Source organism: Alexandromys fortis, unplaced genomic scaffold (genome assembly GCF_014885135.2).
Source record: "Alexandromys fortis isolate MF-2015 unplaced genomic scaffold, M_Fortis_MF-2015_v1.1 scaffold_16, whole genome shotgun sequence".
In the NCBI taxonomy this organism is placed as follows: domain Eukaryota; kingdom Metazoa; phylum Chordata; class Mammalia; order Rodentia; family Cricetidae; genus Alexandromys; species Alexandromys fortis.
Window position 1 is genome coordinate 16231109 of NW_026067893.1, and position 21974 is coordinate 16253082.

The window sequence follows — 21974 nt, forward strand, 5'->3', positions numbered from 1 at the left end:
TACAGCGTGTCCAGGTGGACACCACTCGAGTTCTGCGCACAAATGCCGGGGACTTGGCTGTCAGTCCGGCCAGGACAGCTCGGGAACGTGCGCACTGCCAGGGCCTGGCGGGTACAGGAACATCGGTCCTCTGCAATTCCCACGGGCGGCCACCGCCCCAGGTCTCCAGGCCCCATAAGGTCAAGGAGTGTGTCCTCTGGGGACACCAGCCGTCCGCAACATCCTCATCACCCTAAGGAATAAAAGCCTCAACGATTGGAGCAGGCTATGCCAATCATCCTTGTCCCCGCCCTCACCTCCACCGGTGTAAATCGCACTGGTTGCATCACACGAGCCTCCGATAAGATTCTCTTCTTGAATTGGGTAATAGAGACTTGTCCCGCCTAACCCATCTTCGTCGGGAGGTTGTGATTGGCTGACCGCGTTGCCACGTTCCGGACGCGACTCGGCTATTGGAAGCCGTGGGCTGTCCCCGCCCGCCGGTGAAGGTGAGAGTCTCCTCCGGTCACCGCGCCGCGCAGCGCACAGAGCAGCTCTGGGCTCACGCTCGAGGTCTCGGCAAATTCCTTCAGGATGGCGCCTCCATCAGTCTTTGCCCAGGTTCCACAGGCCCCTCCAGTTCTGGTCTTTAAGCTCACTGCGGACTTCCGGGAGGATCCAGATCCCCGCAAGGTTAACCTCGGCGTGGGAGGTAAGGATGCAGTGCCCTGGAATGCGAGCCGCATGGGGGGCACCGTGGGAGGAGCCGAGGCTTAGTTTGGTGTTCCCTGAGAGGGGACCCGGGTGAGAAGGCTGGGGCCACGAGGCCGTCCACCAACCTACCCATTTTGCAGATCGTGACACGGAGCCCTTGGGAAAAGGCAGTGTGTTCAAGGTCACGCAGAACAGGTGTAGCATCTGGAACGTGGTTTTCTGTTTCTCCATCCTGTGTTCTTTATAGTACATGTTTCAAAGCAATGAGACAGCCAGGGATTGTACGGAAGGAGAAGTCTGGTAGCCTTGGGGTCATGGTCAGCCGGGAAGTGGGAATGAAAGAGCTGTTAGCCTAGTGGAACTGTGGTCTGGGCTGGGTGAGCAGCAGGTACCAGTTAGGAAGCCTGTCACACCACGTGAGGGAAGATCTCGGTTTGGTTTATTCTCAGATGAGGTGCAGACCAGCTCAGGGCTCACACATCTGGGGCTTCGTTTCCTTGAATCAGTTTAGCCTTCTGCCAAGGACGTTTGTGTTGGAGAGTGCCTGAAACTCCTTTTAACTGGAGCCTCCAGCGACTTTGTTGTAACCGTCACTTTGACGCAGGAGGCTCTACGGAGCCTGGTTTGCATTGGTCCATATACAGAGGCCAGCCAACCAACGGCAGAAAAGTGAGCAGGGTGGTGGGTGACAGCCTGAAGATGCTAGAAGGTTTGGAAGAAGAAACAATTGTTTTGTAGCCGAGGGTGATGTGAAGGGGATTCAGAATCAAGATTCTTATAGAAGTGTGTGTGCATAACCCTTCACACACACACACACACACACACACACACACACACACACACACACACACCATCAAGGAACAGGAGAGGGGTGAGAGAAAATCCTCAGTGCTGTTGTATTGATGGTGGGCGGTGGCGCATGGACATAAATGACATATATCGTTTTCTCATCTTTTATGTATGTTTGAAACTTTTCAAAATAAAGCATTAAAAAGTCAGTGTTAGTTGTTCCTCCAGTGGAGGGAAATATGATGTTTTTAGCAGCCAGCAGAACAGGAGAAATGCTGATGGTCTTGAATAGAAATCAGAATGCTCACTGTATAAGCTCTTTATTTAAACCCAGTGCAGAACCTCCAAGTGTTTATTTACAGCCTGATTTATATAGAAGAACTGATGAGGTCGAGGGCCTTGGCCCATCTTACAGGGTTTTTGTGGAGACTAAACACAATCGCAGGCTTTGAATGAGGGCTGGCGTATAAGCAGGAGTTATATAACCAGCTATTTCTGTTGCTGTTGTGGCATTTCTTTGAGTGGGTCTCTTAAAAAAAAAGTTGAATGAAAATTATCAGCCTAAGAACTGAAAAACAAAATAATTTATGACGTTGGTTCAGGAATAAAATATACATGCACACAAAAACCTCCCTGCTATAGCATCCGGGCCAGACAACCCGGATCAGCCTTCAGCAAGATTCCCATCTCAGCAGTGATACGCCTTTTGCCACTTTTTCCAGGAACCTAAGAACAGGAGCGAGTGAGTTGTTCATGTCAGTGTGCCTTCTGTCCACAGTACTTCTGGGAGCTGTTTTGTGACTCTCCTGTTTGCAAGGAAGGAGGCTGAAGCCCAGGGGAAAGTATAGTTTGACCCCTAGGTGGAAGAGCTGGGATTCTAGCCATGTCCTAGGCCCCAGGGTCTCTGGCCTCTTCTCGGCTTTGGGTACTTTCAGCTGGCCTGGGGGTAGCCAGTAACCTGCAGGGAGAAGAGGCAGGAGCCCTGGGTGCCCGGTGCCAACTGTGGTCTAATGAGGGTTATTTAATGCCTCTGAAGCCGAGGTAGAATGGGGTATTAGGAATGAATGACAATCAGAATCTATCAAAAGTCTACTCCCAAGATTGTCCAGCACGCTCTATTAAGAGGGTAAATCTGCAGTGTGGGGTAATTGTATTCACCCTATCAATTAACCGTGGAGTAAGAGAACAGTTACGTGTGACATGTGACATGTAGGTGAAAGGTGTTGCGTATTTGCGCATTTGGTCATTACTGTGACCTGTTCTGTGTGGGTGATAGTGGCAGATCGGCGTCTGCTCTGAGCAGAGTAGAATAAACGGTCTCCTGCATGTGCGTGTCCTGTTTTATGTATACATATACGTCAGCACACTCTTGGTCAAGGAGATTAATTAATTTGCTGACTGTGAGATGATGCTTCCTCCCAAGGTCAAAGGTAATGGGAGCCCCTCCTCTCCCATTCTAGCGATGCTGGACAGTTTTAGAATAAGCTGCTACTCTAATCTTGTTAAGCTGGTTCCCACCCACAGATAGTTGCCCCAGAGATATTTCTGCATGCCGAGCTAATTTCAATAGTTTTCTTGTCATTAAACAGAGCAGGTCTCTCTTTTTTCGCTGTTAAGCACAATGCTTATGGAGTTTTGGGCTTAGTGTTTCTCAAAGCCTCTGACTGCAGTGCCTTTAAGGATAGACAGTCACAAGTCCATCCTGATGCAGAATCCTCCCCCGCCCCCAGTACTGTGAGTGTATATATTCATGTGAAGGCCAGCTCTTGACACTGAGTGTCTTGTACTATTGCTTTCTACCTTTTCTTTTGGGACAGTGTTTCTCCCTGAACCCGATGCTCACTCACTGCCAGCATGGCTAGCGGGCCAGTGAGCTCAGGGATCTGCTTGTCTCCTCTGTTCCAAGCTTTAGGTTACACACCATGATGCCCAGTTCCTTATGTGGGTGCCTGGGATCTGAGGTCCTGTCTTATGCATGCGTGGTAGGCACAGAGTAGACTGAGCCATCTCTCCAGCCTCCAGTTTCTTTCTTTCTTTCTTTCTTTTTTTTTTTTTAAATGTGAACTTACCCTTCTTTTGGTCTAGTTAGTTTAGTAGTTTTCAGTGGGGCTCCTCCCCTCTTCAGATGTCAGTTGTTGGCTAGATGGCTGTGTCAGGTGTTTCTCAGAGCACAGGATGGAGAAGGGTCTCAGAGGCACAGGTGCAGGGACTCTTGGGCGTGGCTGGATGAGGGAGGTGGGGCCAGTAGGAGGAGGTGATGAGGGTGATAGTTGAACCATTTAACCCTGTCCTTCCTTTCTGCAAAGCAAGACTGCCGGGCCTGCTCTTCACCTGTGAGACTGCCTCGGAAGCTCGCTCAGGAAGAAAGGCCAGGCTCAGCAGCAGGCTGATAAGGAGGCTCCTGATAGAGGCCCTGGGCCGAGCACTTTGTGATTTCCTTAGGCATCACCTGTTAAGATCGAAAAGAAAGGAAGCGAGAACTCCGAAGTTCCAGGCTAACTCTTCTTATCTTTGGCAAATAATTTCCGGCCTCAGTTTCCTGATTCCTAATACCCATCTATTTTGTGGTTTGTTAAAATAATTAAATGAGAGTCAAGAAATGTGCAGAGTATTTAGTAAATCCTTGCTATTACCATGGCTTCAGTTCCCACTAGTGTCTATAATTATGAGATCTTTCCACTGTGTGTCTGCTCACCTAGTACCCTTCCTCTTCTTCATCCTAAGTTCTGTATCTTCATCAGCCCCCTCCCTCCCCACCACCCACTTATAATCCAGACTAGATGGGTACTGGGATCACCAGCAACACTTTCCCAGCCCCACCTGTATATGTTTGTTCTCTGGGTTCCAGTTTTATGTCCTCACCAGTCCATCTGTGTATCACCCCTTGTCTTTATCCCCCATCGTCACTGCCTTATTTCACATCTTCGTTATCTCTCTTCTGGGTCATTTCTGGAGCCTTCCTTCCGATTTAGCCGCGCCTCATGGTCCTCTGGAGTCTGTTTTCCGTTGTCTCATACAGACGATTCTGTTAAAGTGTACAGCTCCTGATGTGACTGCTTTTGGATGTCCCAGAAGATCCTTGACAGAAAGTCCCCAGACCATGAGCTCTTGTGGTTCCTCCTTCCCTGCTGGTCCCTCACAGAGCCTGCTCCCGATGCAGGAAAATACAGAGCCTCAAATGTCTCATGCCGTCCCGTTCCTGAGGACCTGGCACAGTTGTCCGTCCGACTAGGACGAAACCTCTTCCCTCGTCTGCCTTTTAAACCCTTCCTTATTTACCTTTCATACTTCCTCCTCTGTAAGGTCTTCCCTGACCCAGCATGGAGAATTCAAGCCCGGGGTGCTGCCTTTCCTAGGAGAAGGGATAGCTCGCTGTAGCTCTTTCTAGCCGGTGCCTGGTCAAGGCAGTGGGCGCCCATGGAATGGTGAGATGAGGGGCGGGAGGATGAGCGGCAGGAAGAAACAGGACGGCAATAAGAACTCCCCAGGAGAGACGCGTGGTGGCTACCCACAGCGCTGGCCTTCCTTGCTCCAGCCATTCAGGAGTAGTTTATAATCCCGCTTCACTAAGATACGCAACACGCTAGGGTATGTCTAGGACTGAACCTGGGGGAAATTGGGCAACGAGAAGGAAGCCGCTGAATTAGGCAATTTGCCTTTTCTCTCAGTACAGCTAACAGTGCCTCTTCCTAACCCCCTTCTCCAGCATTGCAGGTGTTTTTTGTTTTGTTTTGTTTTNTTTTTTGTTTTGTTTTGTTTTTTTTTTTTTTTTTTTTTTTAGTGTATATAGCAATGGTAAGAACAGCAGTACAATGGCTTTTTTCTACTTACTTTACAATAATTTAGGAATGACATTATACATATTAACACATAGCATACCTGTGTTATCGTGTATGTAATACCCAGTCATAGATCTGAAGTTAATGGCCGTGGCTTTTCCAAAAAGGCTCACGTTTGGTGAGTATAGATTATCCTTTCTGTGTGGTCCAGACATGTATCCATTCTGTGACCCTTGAAGTGATCTTGAGCTGTAGGGCTCCCCCAAGAGACCACTTCCTTACAATTGTCTCTATACATGCCATACAGTTTGTTCAACTCTTCTTACCAGGACTGATGCAAGCTCCTCCTTTCCCAACATTAAATTCCTTTTCAAAGGATGAAGTTTCGGTAGTGTTGACATTTACAGTAATGGCATCCTCTCTAAAATCATTCCCCAGAGACTTCCAGGAGTACTCGGCAGTGTAGCCTTGGCGCCTGACTTGGTGCTCTGGGCCAAGAAAAGCTCTTTCTCAGAAGTAGGTATTTTGGTCTTTCTTTTCCCTTTAGCCAACAAGCCAACAGTGAGCAACTGTTGTCATCCGTAACTATTATGGCAGGTGATGTATCTTTATGTCTCTATTCCACCCTTTTCATCTGCCTAGTTTCCAAATCCCCCCCTCTCCGTACAGCTCCAGAAGTTTCCCATGACATACAGCAAATATGACTTCTTGTATTTGGTACTATACACCGCGCTGTACACTGGTCTGTCCCTTGCTCTTCCCGCTTGATCTCCCCTTCGTATTTGTGCACAGAAGGCAGCTTTGTTCTTTCCCACAGCTGCCTAACTGATGAATAAACCAGATTTTATTTTGCCAGTCTCACGCTGGACACCCAGGTTGTTTACGATCGTGGGATGTTAAAGCAGTACTTCAGCGGACCACCTAGAACATAGGTCATCTCACGTGCTGACAACACATCTGTAAGGTGCAGGCTGGGATGGAAGGTGCTGATGTGTGTGTGTCTGGACAGATGCTTCCAGGGTGCTCTCCATAGCCCTTCACGGAGATCACCAGTGTACATTTGAACCAGTGCAGGGCGTCCGCTTCCTCACGGCCTCCCGAGTAAATTCCCAGTATGAATGTGCACTTTGTGTCTCAAGGTGGTTTTCATTTGCGTCTCTTTTACCATAAATGTAACTGGAAATTTTTCTTGTGTGTGAGCCATTTACAACATTACTATGGGATGAGGAAATACTCTTTTCTGTGTATGAATTATTAATTATTAACCATGATTTTAATTATCTGCTATTAGAAACGTTGTGTTGAATATTTTTATATCACTAGCATGAGCATATTTATAGAAAATACTTATAAATGTAAAACTACTAAGCCAAAATGTGTTCAGCAAACAAAATACTTTATAAACTATAATCCCATTTTAAGCAGTATGTCTATTTTCTATTTGGTCGGCTAACTGTATTTTCCAAGTATATGACATCTGTAAATATGAGAAGTGTATCAGTGCATCATAAAAATTTGGCGGTCAAGTTGCGATAGCCCCGCCCCTGCCTACAGCCTCTGGGTTGGCCAGTCAGTCTCAAGAGTATGACTGATAGCATCCAGCTAATCAAACGAACTCCCTTCAACAAATATAAGAAGTTTACCTAATCAAGAAGAACCCGATTTTTACCTATCAGAATACTTATTGATGAGAAGAGATACTCATAAAATAGGTTCAAGAGGAAAAAAGACGCATGTTGAAAAACCCTGTGATGGTGAGATCCATATTTTATGGAAGAGTATGCATACTGGTAGTGAAGATGAGAAGGTTGTGCGCTCCTGCTCCTGTCCCGGAATGTTGGGATTGTGGCGTTCATTGATTACCCTTGGCTTACCTGAACTTCTTACAGTTAATGTATGTTGTTCAGTAAGTAAGACACTCTAAAATACGAGTTTCCTCAAAGACGGGGACTGCCAGTTGGACAGAAATCAACAAGATAAAATGTAGTCCAAATGAATCACTGTTAGAATCTGATTTCAGTGCAGGCTAGGGTTGTTGACTAGCTTACACAGTGGAGTACAGAGGGAAGTGACCCCTGTTGGCAATCAGGTCAGAGAGACTGTCTAGGCGAGGGTCAAGGCCAAAGCAGCCGCCTGCTGAAGGCTGCAGCCCAGCAGAACTTTAGAGTGGTGGTGGGGGAGGGGGGGAAGGAAGATAGAGTGGTGTGTGTGTGTGTGTGTGTGTGTATGTGTGTGTGTGTGTGTGTGTATGTGTGTGTCTCGGTGTGAGGGTCAAGGCCAAAGCAGCTGCCTGCTGAAGCTGCAGCCCAGCAGAACTTCAGAGTGGTACGTGTGTGTGAGTGTGGAATCGGAGTAGGAAAGGTCAAAGTGGCCTAAGGACACGCTAAGCACTCTAAAATGTTGAAGAGACTCTTAGAGGTTTACTATGTAGGCTCGTTAAATGCTGCGAAATAGAGAAAGTTAGATCAGTAGGGCGACGTGAGGTAGCTGGTGTGTATGAACAGTGACAGTGGTAAACTCTGGCGGATTTCGAAATACACAGAGAGGACAGAGATGCGCTTTAGTGGGTCCTTGGTCATTGCGTCACCACTGCTGGACCCAGGCACAGGACATTGGCTTCCTGTGTGACATGCTTCTTTCTGCATCTTTGGGACAACTGGAGGAGGCAAACGCCCTTCGATCTTCTCCTTTCTCCGTGTTTGTGTTTGGAGGTGCAGAGATTTTGTGAAGTAGTTCCAAGCCAGATGTGTCCAAATATGACATTGTCCTTGTCTCCAGACCTGTTTGGTCACGTTCATAGCTATGCTGGGACACGTGAGGCTTTGGGCTGCAGCTTGGACACACCTGACCTAGCCTTTTGTGGAACTCACTTGGAGGCATGCTTATAGAGACTTGGTATCTGCAGCATTCAGAGATGGCTGCGGTTCTTAGACATCTCCCTCTCTCTTGACCGGTATCTGTGATGTTTCACTTTTATCTCAGCATCCTAATTCTGGAGATCACATTAAAAACTGCATGATCTGCCCGGGGTAAAAGCAGGGCTGTCCCGTGTGCCCACCACTAACCCAGTACTTAGCCCAGCATGTGAATGTACTTTGTATTTCTGTCTTTATTCTGCTTTGACTAGAAGCTGGTGGAATTTTCTCTGTTTGCAGAAAGCAGTAGAATTTTCTCTGCTCGCAGTTCTATACTCTGGCCTCGACGATACCTGAGATTTATGTATATCTCTTTTTCTGTACTCAGCATACCGCACAGATGATTCTCAGCCCTGGGTTTTGCCGGTAGTGAGGAAGGTGGAACAGAAGATTGCTAATGACAGTAGCCTCAACCACGAGTACCTGCCCATCCTGGGCCTGGCAGAGTTCCGAACCTGCGCTTCTCGCCTCGTACTTGGGGACAACAGCCCCGCTCTCAAGGAGAATCGGGTGAGTTTGGGGTATGAATAGTTTCTGTGAATGTTTAAAAAATAAAAAAAAATAGAAAAGTCAATTTGTTTGAAGGTATTGAAATTTATGTCTTGAGAATTGTCAGAAAATAAATTTTTGTTTATTTGTTTGAAGGTAAGCTGACCTCTTTTAAATTTTATTTATTTACTGATTTTGTGAGGGGGGGGTAGTATTTTGCTTGCATGCACGGCTGTGCTCCCTGTGAGTGCCTGATGCCCAAGGAGGCCAGAAGAGGGCATTGGATTCCCCTGGGACTGGAGTTTCAGATGGTTGTGAGCTGCCATGTGGGTGCTGGGAATCGAATCCAGGTCCCCTGTAAGAGTAGCCAGTGTTCTTCAGGACTGAGCCATCTCTCCAGCCCAGCAAATGCTTTTTTTTTTTTTTTTTTTTTTTTTTTTTTTTCCCGAGACAGGGTTTCTCCATAGTTTTTGGTTCCTGTCCTGGAACTAGCTCTTGTAGACCAGGCTGGCCTCGAACTCACAGAGATCCGCCTGCCTCTGCCACTGGGATTAAAGGCGTGCATCACCACTGCCCAGCTCAGCAAATGCATTTTTAATGGCTGTGAGCAGGCAGTGTGGCCACGTTCAGAACTCAGCTTCACTTGATGAGTTTTGCCCAGTACATCATCAGGCAGTAGTTACTGATGGAATCCCAAGAGTCTGGGGGCACATAGACACGTCTCTGCCACTGCTTTTGGCAATAGGCAAGTCATTTACCTACTTGGTTTCTGTATCTTCAATTTAGAGCGAAGATAATCTGTAGCTCATAATCCCACCAGGAATTCTCGCATAGGGGCTTTCTGAAAGTATATGCAGGATTTTGTTTATTTCTGGGGGACAGTTTCCTTAATTTTAACCAGAATCTCAGAAGGTGTCTATGGTCCCTCAACATTCAAGACCCAGAATTCCTGCCCTGCCATATGTTTGGTGATTCTTCTAGCCTTTCCCTTAGTGGCTCCCCTTTCACTGCCTGTGTTACAACTACAGACATGTGGAAACACGTGGAGGAATAGTGTGTGTTGGGAGTGGACCCTGTGCGATAGGGTGTGTGTGGTAAGAAGCGGTGATGGAGAGATTTGAGGGAGAGAGAGACCCTTGAGGCTGCAGGTGGGACGTGAGCTGTGTTTGAAGGATGTGTGTACCCAGCCAGGGCTCCGACTCAGCTGTTGCCATATCGTAGTATTACCTGTGAGTTTGTACACTGTACCCTGTGAACCCCATGCCAAGCCATTTTGATCAGAATCCTGGAGGGGCACGGCCCTCTTTTCTCCCCACAACCCGCAACGGGATTATTTTTAAAATGTGCCCGCCTCGCTTCCAAAGTACCTGCAGGTTTGAAAACAGCGAAGTAGAGAAGATAGCAATCAGCAGTACTGCTCTTGGGACAGGCGTGTGGGGAGCGGCCCAGGGACAGAGGTAGTCAGAAGCCAGTCTAGGTTGTAAAGACACTTGCCTAAAGACCCGAGTTTGTGCAGGGCTTACCTAATGAAAGTGTTGTTTGAAGGCGTAAACCCGGCTGGGTGGGTGGAAAGGAAAGAGCAATAGTCCGGTCAGGTGTTGCGCAATTGGAACCAGCTGCCCTTGATACCTTCCAGGCTACGTTGTAACGCAGGCCACGGGTCACACCTTGAAAAGGCCACAGTTGTGGAGTTGTGCGAGGTGTTCCTCACCTGTTGTTTATAGAGGCACATTCCTCTCCAGGTGCCCTGATAAGCTGAATGTCAAGGTGAAGTTAAGGTTGCACACACTGCACCTGCACCTTCCTGCCTTCCTGCTCGCCTCTTGCAGGAGGCAGGCTCTGGCGAAGGTCTTGGAACCCAGGGCACTGATTAGACAAGAAATCGAAGTTCAGACTAGGTTTCTGTGGAAGGCTTTGACCTGCCTCGGGGAACTGGAGGTGTGAGGTGTAAGTGTTCGTGGGGAGGGGTGGCTTTAAAAGCTGCCCTGAAAATCCAGTGTTTCCCCAGAAAGTGAACAGTCTTTAAGAACATATAATAGTTGTATTAATTGTCTAAGAATTTCATGCATTGTATTTTGAGTGTACTCAGCTCCATTTCTTTGAGATCCACCCCTCCCCCACTCTGACTCTGTGCTTTTTGCTTTTTAAAAAAATAATACCCCGAGTCCAGTTTGTACTGCCCGTGTACTCATGGATATAAGGCCATCCATCCATCCATTGCCGCATGGGGCCAACCAGGCTACCTACCAGTGGCCACAGCCTGAAGAAAAACTGACCGTTTCTTCCTCCAGAAGCCATCAACTCTCAGTAGCTCCCCAACTGGGGTGGGGGCTCATAGACTCCTTCACACCCTGTGCTAGAGTGTTGACTGGCGTGGTCTTCTTATATAGGCGGCCACAGCCGCTGTGGGCCTACAAGGCAGGGGTCCAGAATGTACTGTGTTGCTCCAGTCCTCCCCAGCCTCTGACTCTTTTCTCACCCCCCTCTTCAGCAGTCCCCGAGCCTGGCGTGCGTGCGTGCGTGTGTGTGTGTGTGTTGTGTGTGTGTGTTGTGTTACAGAAGTCCTATTTGTGGCTGTACACTCCACTGACAATTACTCTCTGCAGTTTGACCAGTTGTAGACGATCTTAATGTAGTTTGAAGGTGAGCAGCTGGGGTGGGGGTCTGGCTCTGCATAGGCCATAGATTAATTAGTTGGGGCAGTTGTTGGCAGATGAGAGGCCATGCTGGGGAGCTGCTTCCTCTAAGAAGACTGCATTCTCACGTGGTTATTTTGTTCATGGATCTGGGTTTTGAGCTCTTAAGACTCCAAACTCATGGCCTTGATCTGGGAACAGAGCCTTGGTCTAGTTCATCTACATTGTCTTTTGATTTCAGAACCTAATCATCAGTCTTTATGGCATCTTTATGGATACTTCCCAGCAGCTGCCTTGCCCTAGGTACCAGCTGCTCCTTAGCACTGAGTCTCTCTCTCTCCTCGAAGTTCTCTCCATGACTTAGTTCAGCCAGCCATCAGCTCATGTGGTCTTATAACAGCCTCATTGACTTTCTGGCCTCGAGTCTCCTTTTCCTCCCAGTACGATTTCCACACACAGCCGGAGAGCTTCCCTATCAAAAGAGCTGATTGTGCCACCTGCTTCCGCCCTCCATGGTGCACCTCCACTGCTGCCCTGAGAATTTGCTCCAGCCGGATCCTGCCATTCTGAGAGCATTGCTGTTCCTCAGCCCCACAGGCCTTCAGCACTCAGAACCCTTGCCTGGCCTTCCCCACTGAGTGGAATGCCCTTCCTTTGCCTCCCCAGCTCTCTCGTCCCTGCCTCTAAGACCTTCAAGACCTGACCAAGGGTCACCTCTGTGCTGAATCATCCACTTTCTTAGGCGTGGCCAGTTCTTTAGGTTCTCTTGAATTATGGTGTGACTGTTGACTGTGGGAATAGCAGAACTCACTGTGTTTTAACTATGATGTCTAACTAGAAAATGTCCTTATTTTATTTTGTGTGTGTGAGTGTTCTGCCTGCATGAATATGTGAGCCACGCGTGTGCCTGGTGCCCATGGAGGTCAGAGGAGTGTTTCGGTTCCTCTGGAACTGAAGTTTCAGATGGCCGTGAGTCACTTTGTGGGTTCAGGAAACTGAAACCGGGTCCTCTTGCGAAGAGCAGCGACTGCTGAGCTGTGTCTCCAGCGTCCTGCGATGTCTAATTTTATAAGCCTTTTCTCTAACAGCGTGTGATCCTGGCAGGGACCATGGCTTCTTTACTCTGCACACATTCCACATTTTAGCTCGTGGGACTTCTGAGAGTCTCGGATGTTTGAGTTAGTGATTCACTTGCTTGCCAGGAGGGCTGGACACTTGGCTAGATGCTAGTAGTATCTAGGTGACCATACAGACAACCTTAGCTTCAGCTTACTGTGTTAAAGTTGACAGAAGCCGTAGAGGAGAGGAGAGGGAGGCATGATAGCAATGGCGGAGGGAGGGAGGCTAGATTCAGTTTCAACTGGAGAGGACAGGATAGGAAGAGAGGAGTAGTGGAGACAAGCCATGAAGAATGAGCAGAGTCATGCAGTAATGTTCTCCCTGTTCATACAGCACCCATTCAAGGTTGAACATTAGCCCAAGTTCTGGGACTTTCACTGTTCCTTACTACTTTTTCATTTTCAGACTTTAGGACTCCAACAAAATGTCCCTTTCATCTCCTGTAGAGCAGTGTTCACATAGCCAGGAGACGTGGAGCCTGTCTTGTCCGGCTTTAACCTTTCAGCTCCTTTGTTCTGGCTACCTCTGCTCTCTGCGTAGCAACTTGAACCAAGGTGACTGACTCCAAGAATTGTCTGAACTTATTTCCTTAGATATTATCTAGTTTCCTTCTTACCAAATATATAGGACTTTCTCAGTTAAAATTTAGTTTCCACAAAGACCAAATTGCTACTTTATTTATTCATAAAAAGCGGTTTCTGTTGATTACTAGTGTTTGGAGTAACTTACGTTGCACTGAAGCCGTCAAGTCTTTAAATCTTCAGGACATGATGATTTGAATGTTTGATATTTCATGGTGTCATATACGTTAGGGAGTGCCAGGGTAGCTAGTGTTAGTGAAGTGGGCTCATGTTTTTAAGGAGCATTTTCAGTTCTGTGTTTGCTTCCGGAACAGGAGGGAGGGCTGAGCTAGCATCAGGATCCCCTGCCCCCACTGTTTTCCTTTGTTATCTTTTAGTATTAGTGTCAGCTCAGTGCCCAGCTCTGTGCTCCCCCCATCCCTGCCCCCCGAGATAAGGTTTCTGTAGCCCGGACTGTCCTGGAACTCGCTCTGTGGACCAGGCTGGCTCGAACTCAGAGATCCGCCTGCCTCTGCCACCCAGATATTGGGATTATATGCCACCACTGCCGGCTCGCTCTCTTTTTAAATTACATATTGCTGGGGATTGAACCTGGAGCCGGCCACATGCTAGGCAAATGCCTACACTAAACTACATCCCCAGCCGCCTCCTTTTCTCTCTAGATGTTTCCCACGTGCTCCTTTTGTTCTCCTTACTCTTGTAGACATATTAGTGGCTTCTAGTTTATGTCATTTCTCTACTGGAGGAGTTATGCCAAAGCCTCACTAGAGTTTGAAGGTCAAATCAAAGAGGTGCATGGGAGTGACGTACAGAAGACAGAGTGACCAGATCCAGGGCGGGAAGACCTCATTTCGTGCCCACCCGTGACTCTAACCTGCTCTCTGTCCTTTCGCAAACCATTTATTTCTCCCAGTCTGTTTCCTCATTCGTCAGCTGGGGACATAGAATTTCCTTTGAGGGGTATGTGAGGAGCGAATAAGACCCTGTGTGGAAATATTTTTGTTAATGGTAAAAACGGGGTTTCTAGTATTGCCCGTATTAGGACTCAGAGCTGAGAGGAAACTGAAGAAGGAGAGAAGAATCCGCCTGTTATCTTTGTTAGGGAGAACACATTTCCAGGGGTTAATAAACTGTGTTCTGGATAGCGCCAAGGGCCAGCTCAATCCAGGACTTCTCCTGAAAGGAGTGCTCTTGGGATGGGTCCCTTGAACAGATGGGTTCCCTTCCAAGGCACACGCTGGCATGGCCTAGGTCCTTTTACCTGTCCTCAGAATGGGAGTTCCTCTTGGAACTGTGAGCTTGAACCTGGCCACCCTGCTCTCTGGCTGGTGACAGAGCAGGGGCTTTATCTCTAACCTTCCCATCTCTGTTTCCCCATTGGTGAACATGAGCAGCTCAAAGGATCTTGGTTAATTGTTGGAAGCTTTGATGAACTCCTACGTTAGGGGATTTGTAAAGAACGGGCACAAAGTAGGTCATCATTATTGTCTTAGTCTTGTGAGTATTAAGTGATGTCACCATCGTCACTCTGTGACCTCCAATCTTCTCTCTTAGGTCGGAGGTGTGCAGTCTTTAGGAGGAACAGGTGCACTTCGAATCGGAGCTGATTTCTTAGGACGATGGTACAACGGCATTGACAACAAGGACACGCCCATCTATGTATCGTCGCCAACCTGGGGTGAGCCTGTTAGCCTTGGGAGAGAGAGCAGAGTAGCTGGGAGGGCTGGCCTGAGGACACTCAGTGATGGCCTGGAAGGGCTAATCTATATCTGCAAGGCAGCATCCCGAGACAGCTGCTGCTCATATTTCAGCCAGGGACACCTTTTCCCAGATTCTCCAGTCTTGCATTTTAGCCCATGCTGAGGGCTTCCAGTATAAAGGTGAATGCAGGAGGCGGCACCGTAGGCTGCAAGTCTGGAGTTCTTGTAACTGGTTTGACTTGTTCCTGGTACTCTAGCTCAGTAGCTAGGCTAGGTAGGTACTCTAACTCACAATGCCCAGTGCGCGCCAGGCCTGAGGGCCTGAGGCTCGCCTGTGTTCCTTCTGATTACACCACCATCCCCTGTTCGTAAAAGCTCCTAATGTTTGTCCCTTTACTTTTCAGAGAACCATAATGCCGTGTTTTCTGCTGCCGGTTTTAAGGACATCCGCTCCTATCGCTACTGGGATGCGGAGAAGAGAGGCCTCGACCTCCAGGGCTTCCTGAGCGATCTGGAGGTGGGTGGTAGAGAAGAGCAGTGGAGACTTGTGCGGGGTCAGGAGCAGCTGGGGAACTTGTGGATCGGTTGATAAGTGAGAGTCCGAGACCTTTTCTCCAAATCAGATAGTGCTAAATCAAATCCAAATCAGATAGTGCTAAATCAGATAGTGCATTTGAAGCAGCGTGTAAGAGAGCGCCCGCTTACGTAAGAGCGAGACGTGAGAAGCGCAGACTGTGGTTGCCCTCTGCCCTTTTATTGGGTCCCGTCTCCTGAACTGCCTGCTGTGTCAGGGCTGACGGACCTCTCTTCTCCTCAGAATGCTCCCGAGTTCTCCGTCTTCGTCCTGCATGCCTGTGCACACAACCCAACCGGGACCGACCCGACTCCAGAGCAGTGGAAGCAGATTGCTGCCGTCATGAAGGTACCTGCTCTTCCAGAGCGTCTGAAACATAGGGCGTATGGCTTAATTTTAGTTAGTTGTTAATAATTATTTAAAACACAGCCTGCTTATTGGAGGATCTGGAAAGTGGAGAGAAGTCCAAAGAAGAAAACAGATATTTACTGTAAATCCTCTTACCCCACCAGACACTAGTAGTGTGTTAGTGGGTGGAATATTGGGGTTTGTGTAGGTTTTAAAATATATATGCTTTATAAAGGTGGAATCGTTTTGTTAATATTATTCTTGCAGCATCTCCCCCTTTTATCTCTTTATATGACACCATTGAATGTTTGACAGCGTCAGTTCTCATAGCCATACGATCCTTTCGTGAATATGACATCTTGGGGATTGAGCAAATCAGTTGAGGAATGTTCAGATTTAGTTCAGATTTCTTGAACTGATTTCTTCACAGAGTGAAACTTGATCTCTTTAGGATGCTTTCTAGATGAGAATTTGTAGCTCAAAGTGTATATTCTTCATCAGCATGCTTATGGGATGCTTACAAGGCAACCCCGGGGTCTGGTAGAGAACAGAGCAGGCACAGCCCCTACCCTGAAGAGCACATAGCCAGATTGGGAAGATCAGTTTAGTATTAAAGCAGTTCTGATACCGTGAGACGCTGTGTGGCTGAGTTCTGAGGGGTGCACAGCTCGGATTTTATGGCTGGTGATAGGCTAGTCTTCCTGGAAGAAGTGGTCTCCACACTGAGTCCTGGAAGGGAAGAGACGAGAGGACATTGTCTGGAGGAGACTGCTGGAAAGCTGGCAAGGGCAGAGGGGGAACATGGCCACGGCCCCACCCTGGCAGACAGTGTGTCTGTGTAAGGAAGTGAAGGACATTTGCATTACTGCCTGGAGTTCTGGGGGATCAAGGGAGGGTAGGCGATGTGTCTAGAGAGTAAATAGGGCTGAGCCTTAAGTTCACCCTGACGGCACGGTGTGGAATAGGTCAGAGGGAAGTTAGCTGAGACAGTGTCGGGAGCCATGTGACATCGGACATGTGTGGAGCGAGGCTCTCTGCAAGACAGCTGGGAGAGAAGTGGATGCTGCCAGTGTCCGAGAGGGTGTTCCTAGCAACCAGATGAAGTAGGAAGCGGTGGGGAAAGGGAGGTGCAAGCAGCTCCTCAGGAGACTAGGCTGGCAGGGATCAGGGGCTAAGATGTGCGGGATGAGCTGCAGGATTTGAGTAAAGGTCCACTCAGGCTTCTGGTTCCGACAGTTCGGGGGAGGGGAGAGGTTTGTCCAGTCAGTGCCAAAGCCACAGGTTCAGCATGGGGGACTCTGAAGAGGTGAGAGCAATTAGAATAGATGGCCTGCTTCGTCTTGGGCAGCTGGTACCTCAGTTATCCTGGCAGGAATTCCTGCAGAAGGATCCACTGCCACAGGACAGTGCCTCCGAGCTTCACGCAGCACGCTGTGAAGAAGGGAGGTTGACCAGTGGTCGTTCGCTGCTTGCTGTGCAGTGAAACAGATGCAGAGTGGCAGTGGCTACGTGAGCGCATACAGGACAGCTGAGGGCAGAGCTTCTTCCCAGGCACCGAGTGGGGACGGAAGGGCCCGTGTCTGCAGCTGCTTCCGAGGACATCCTGCCCTGACTTGCTCTCCTTCCTCGCAGCGCCGTTTTCTGTTCCCCTTCTTTGACTCAGCCTATCAGGGCTTTGCATCTGGAGACCTAGAGAAAGACGCCTGGGCTGTCCGCTATTTTGTGTCTGAAGGCTTCGAGCTCTTCTGTGCCCAGTCCTTCTCCAAGAACTTCGGGCTCTACAGTGAGTGCCTTCCGGAGTCGCTGCCCCACCTCCCTGCCCCCTCAATACTGTGTCAGCAGCTAAGCCTGGGTCTTCTCTTCTCCTTAGATGAAAGAGTGGGGAATCTGACCGTGGTTGGAAAAGAATCCGACGGCATCCAGCGGGTCCTTTCCCAGATGGAGAAGATTGTGCGAATCACCTGGTCCAATCCCCCTGCGCAGGGAGCACGGATCGTGGCCTTCACCCTCTCTGACCCTGAGCTCTTTAAGGAGTGGTAAGGGGCTTGGAACCTGACGTGTGAGGGTGGGGTGCAGAGCTGCACTGTGAGCTGCATTTGCCTAGGTTTTATCCTTTTATCGTGGGAGAGGCAGAACACTCTTAACCTCTCTGAAATTCAGGTATTTCCATAAAGTGGGACTGGTACCCATGTTGTGTGTGGTAGCACAGCGCCTGAGATGTGCGGTAGCCCCGCGCTGGATGTCGGTTCCTCCTTCCTTCGCTGTCTAGTCCCCTCGGTAAAGCTGAAACACAGGCGTTCCTGCAAGAATAGATTGTCTGACTTCAAGGCAGTGTGATCATTCTGGGGCTCTCCCTCTTTTTGCCGTGAATTTACAGGATGATGAAGTTTAGCTCCTAGACTAGACATGGTAGAAGAGGCTAGTAATAGTAACTAATAAAGGAGTGGTGTCATTGTAACATTATACTTTAACAATTGCAACTTCAATCTTATGAAATCTTCTAGAATTTTCCACTTAATGTTTTCTGACTGTGGTTAACCAAAGATAGTTGAGACCACAGGAAGTGAAACTGTAGAGAAGGGTGAAGACCTGTATTTTATCTTATCTGAGAAGACCATGGCTTTCATGTAATGTCTGGTAGATCCATTAGGCCTAACAGAGTACATGGTCCTATTGGTATCAGCACCCCGGTGAAGCGTGACAAGGATTTTAATGCATTACAGCCGTAGTACCACAGAGCAGCACTGGACTCTATCAGGAAGTGCAGTTCTTACTGACCCTTCCTTGTGTCTGTGTCTCTGGCTGTTAGTCCATCTGTCTAGGAACACAGGTACCATAGTAGACAGGTCATGATCTCATGTTAAATGTTCAATTTAAATTGCAAAATGTTTTGCTTTCTGTTTGTTTGTTTTGGATTCGGGGTCTTGCTGTGTGGCTTTAGCTGACCTGGAACAGTAGACCAGGCCAGGTTCGAACTCACAGAGATCCGCCTGCCTCTGCCTCCTGAGTGCTGGGATTAAAGGCGTGCGCTACCACCGCCCAACTAAATTACAGTTTTTAAATTTATATATTTCTGTGAACCGTCTTTATCTATGTGAACGGGTGTTGATACCAGTGTCCATGTCTCAGGACGGGTAATGTGAAGACAATGGCTGACCGCATTCTGACCATGAGATCCGAACTCAGGGCACGATTAGAGGCCCTCAAGACTCCCGGGACCTGGTCTCACATCACTGAGCAGATTGGAATGTTCAGCTTTACTGGATTGAACCGTAAGTGGCCCCCAGCCTCTTGAGCACACGTATGTGTGTGGACACGGTAGTTCTTGGCCAGCTGTTGTCAATGGGTCAGATGTTATTTTGGATCAGAACAAGTTAGGTTTTCTTGGTCGTATCTCCTGAGCTATTGGAGTCTCAGGAGCATTGTTATGGTCTGCCCTCCTGACCCATGGTTTTGGTATTTTCATTTTTATGGGTTAGAAAGTGGCTTAGAGCTAGCTGGGAAATAACAGGATTTGTAACTTGGATCTTTATTCTATAACCAGTTTCTCATAAATCGCCAGGTGCCTTTGGCTTTTCTTTAATCATTTACCTTAATCATAAATACTACATTTGAGTCCTTAGGTACCAAAATTCTTCCTTTTGTTTTTGCTTTTTCGAGACAGGGTTTCTCTGTGTAACAGCTTTGGCTGTCCTGGAACTAGTTCTGTAGTCTAGACTGGCCTCAAACTCACAGAGATTCACTTGCCTCTTCTTCCTGAGTGCTGGGGTTGAAGGCGTGTGACACCACTGTCTGGCTTGGGGCCAAAATTCTTAACAGGTCTTTGGCAGTCTCCAGGTGGTACTCTCAAAAAGATGCTGGAAAGTTATCTCTCCTTGTCATAAATTTAAAAATTGGAGAGGTAGTTGGGATTAAAAGCTGATAGGAAATTTAGTGGGCATGATTTTGGTCAGTTGTCGGTATTGGTCCCTTATGATAGAGGAACCATTTATTTAATAAGTAATTACTTTCTGAGCACTTGCTGGTACCTGCTGTTAGCCTGGTGCAGAGTGGCCGCTGACCTGTCCTCTTGGTAACTCTAGTGAGGGATGGATATGTTGGGTCCCGTTGTAGGTAGGAAACTAGAAGCTTCAGCCAAGTGTAATGTCGGGCTGTCGGAATGCTAATTTGAAATGGACTGAGAAAAACAAAAAACCCAAAGGAGATAAAGGGAAAGACGTGATCAAGATGGTATTATAGACCCTCTTGAACGACTTTGTGTCGAAATGAAGCTGCCCCAGAAAGTAGCGAATGGCTCACTTAGGTGTAGGTGTCCTCGTGTGGGGTAGAGAATTCGTTGGTTGAGAAGTTATTGTGTACACACGTAAAAATAGTGATATGCAAATGAGCATTGGGTGCCATCTAAAAGCTTACAAGAAGGGATCCCCCTCTCCCCATAGCTTTAGCCTACTGCTAATCAGAGTAGGCAAAGTGGTAGGAAAAGACTGAATCTGGCTGTTCTTAGCATTTGACACCACTTGCCATATTTTGAACAACAGTTCTGGTTTTTTCTTCCCCTTATTTTAAACCAGTCAGAAGGTACCATGGCAAAGGCATATCTTCAGTGTACAAAAAAGATTATTGCATCCGGGGAGGTGAGGTTTGAATGGGGATCTGGTGGTCCTTGGTCATGGGGTCTGGGTAGTTTCTCAGCCTCTTGGTTCATTCACATGTCATTTGTCAATACGTCCTGGTGGGCTCCTGTCACATGTATTGTGACATGAAATGCTGAATGGGGGTTGTTAATGGTCTAAGCAGCCAGCCTGGGGAAGACACAAAGCTGGTCATGTAACCAGTTCCTATCAATATACTGTCTTACATCTGGTGGTTATTCTCAATGGGCAGACTTACGTCTGGTGGTTATTCTCGATGGGCAGACTTATGTCTGATGGTTATTCTCGATGGGCAGACTTATATCTGGTGGTTATTCTCAATGGGCAGACTTATATCTGGTAGTTATTCTCGATGGGCAGACTTATATCTGGTGGTTATTCTCGATGGGCAGACTTATATCTGGTGGTTATTCTCGATGGGCAGACTTATATCTGGTGGTTATTCTCGATGGGCAGACTTATGTCTGATGGTTATTCTCCATGGGCAGACTCTCAATGGGTGGACTTATGTCTGGTGGTTGTTCTCTATGGGAAGGCCGTCTAATGTGCAGGATCTGGTTGGGAGGTAGTCCCAGATTCACAGCTACCCTTCTGTTATAGTCATATTGTGAACACCCTGAAAACTGGACATTAAGTACAGACAAGTCTTTCAGGATCTAATAAGTAGTTTTCTATTTGCTGATTGGACAAAGGACAAAGTAGCTCCTTTTGTTTAGCTTGTCTATGTTAAAAGGGGTAGAGTGCCACTGTGCTGCGGTCTCTGGATACCCACAACTTAACTCACCACTCTGCTCTCCTGTCTTCTTTACAGCCAAGCAGGTTGAATATCTGGTCAACGAGAAGCACATCTATCTGCTGCCGAGCGGTCGAATCAACATGTGCGGTTTAACCACCAAAAACCTAGATTACGTCGCTACCTCCATCCATGAAGCCGTTACCAAAATCCAGTGAAGAAACACCACGTAGTTCACACCACCAGGGCAGTTCTGTGTCACGTCTTCCCTGCCTGCGCAAACCTAGTTGTCCATATCCTGGATCAGAGATGGCCGTGGGGAGGCAGCCGCTGCTGGCCCCACGTGAAGGAGACATTTCTTGAAATGAACTGGAGGCCCAGGGGATTAGAGCCTTTTAGAAAGCAGAGCAAATCAAAGTTATTTAAGAATAAAAAGTACTTTGCTATGAGATGTAGTTCCCTTGCCTTCCTCTAGCATTCTGCAGGAGTGCTGCGCATGGAGCCGTGGAGCAAGTGTTGCTTGACTCTGTACAAAGTCCAGTCCCAAAGATCGAGCTGTCTGAGGAGCCGGGTGTGACTGTGGGTGTCGGCTGGGGCATTAAAACCTGTCATCTCCACCCAGAGTCTCTTGTCTCCCTGATCTTTCTGCATGGCTGTGTCCCTAGTCTGAGACATTAGTTTTTTTGTTTTTGTTTTTGTTTTTTTAGGCAATTATGGCAAATATTTACATCATGACACACAGATGGATATACATATTTAATTGAAATAAAAGTCCCACTAAATGGTATTGCTCTTGTGATATGTAGCACCTTGTGATATTTTCTTGGTCGATTCTGTTGTGTTCTGTTTCATTTAAAAAATAAAAACACTCGTCAAGACACATGGAATGGAGTTTTGTCCCGTTATTGAGTTGTGGCCCGTAATTTAGAATGAACAAAACAGAATGTGTTCCTGAAACAGAAAGTT

At 47.8% G+C, this 21974-nt stretch overlaps 1 protein-coding gene across 1 annotated transcript; it reads left to right on the forward strand.

Annotated features, from left to right (window-relative positions):
- The first annotated feature begins 488 nt into the window (after window positions 1-488).
- Window positions 489-21890, forward strand: Got1 (glutamic-oxaloacetic transaminase 1). Its single transcript, XM_050147146.1, has 9 exons — window positions 489-691; window positions 8505-8686; window positions 14556-14679; window positions 15106-15218; window positions 15519-15623; window positions 17256-17406; window positions 17494-17659; window positions 18753-18895; window positions 21087-21890. Exons 1-9 carry the CDS (start codon window positions 574-576, stop codon window positions 21224-21226), a joined length of 1242 nt encoding a protein of 413 aa, XP_050003103.1. The 5' UTR covers window positions 489-573; the 3' UTR covers window positions 21227-21890.
- Window positions 21891-21974: the final 84 nt, after the last annotated feature.

Bases quoted from the DNA above. Each gene is read 5' to 3' on its own strand.
- Got1 (XM_050147146.1), top strand. From the start codon at position 574: ATGGCGCCTCCATCAGTCTTTGCCCAGGTTCCACAGGCCCCTCCAGTT. The intron at 15,219-15,518 runs GTGGGTGGTAGA...TCTTCTCCTCAG, and splicing joins GCTTCCTGAGCGATCTGGAG to AATGCTCCCGAGTTCTCCGT. The intron at 17,407-17,493 runs GTGAGTGCCTTC...TCTTCTCCTTAG, and splicing joins CAAGAACTTCGGGCTCTACA to ATGAAAGAGTGGGGAATCTG.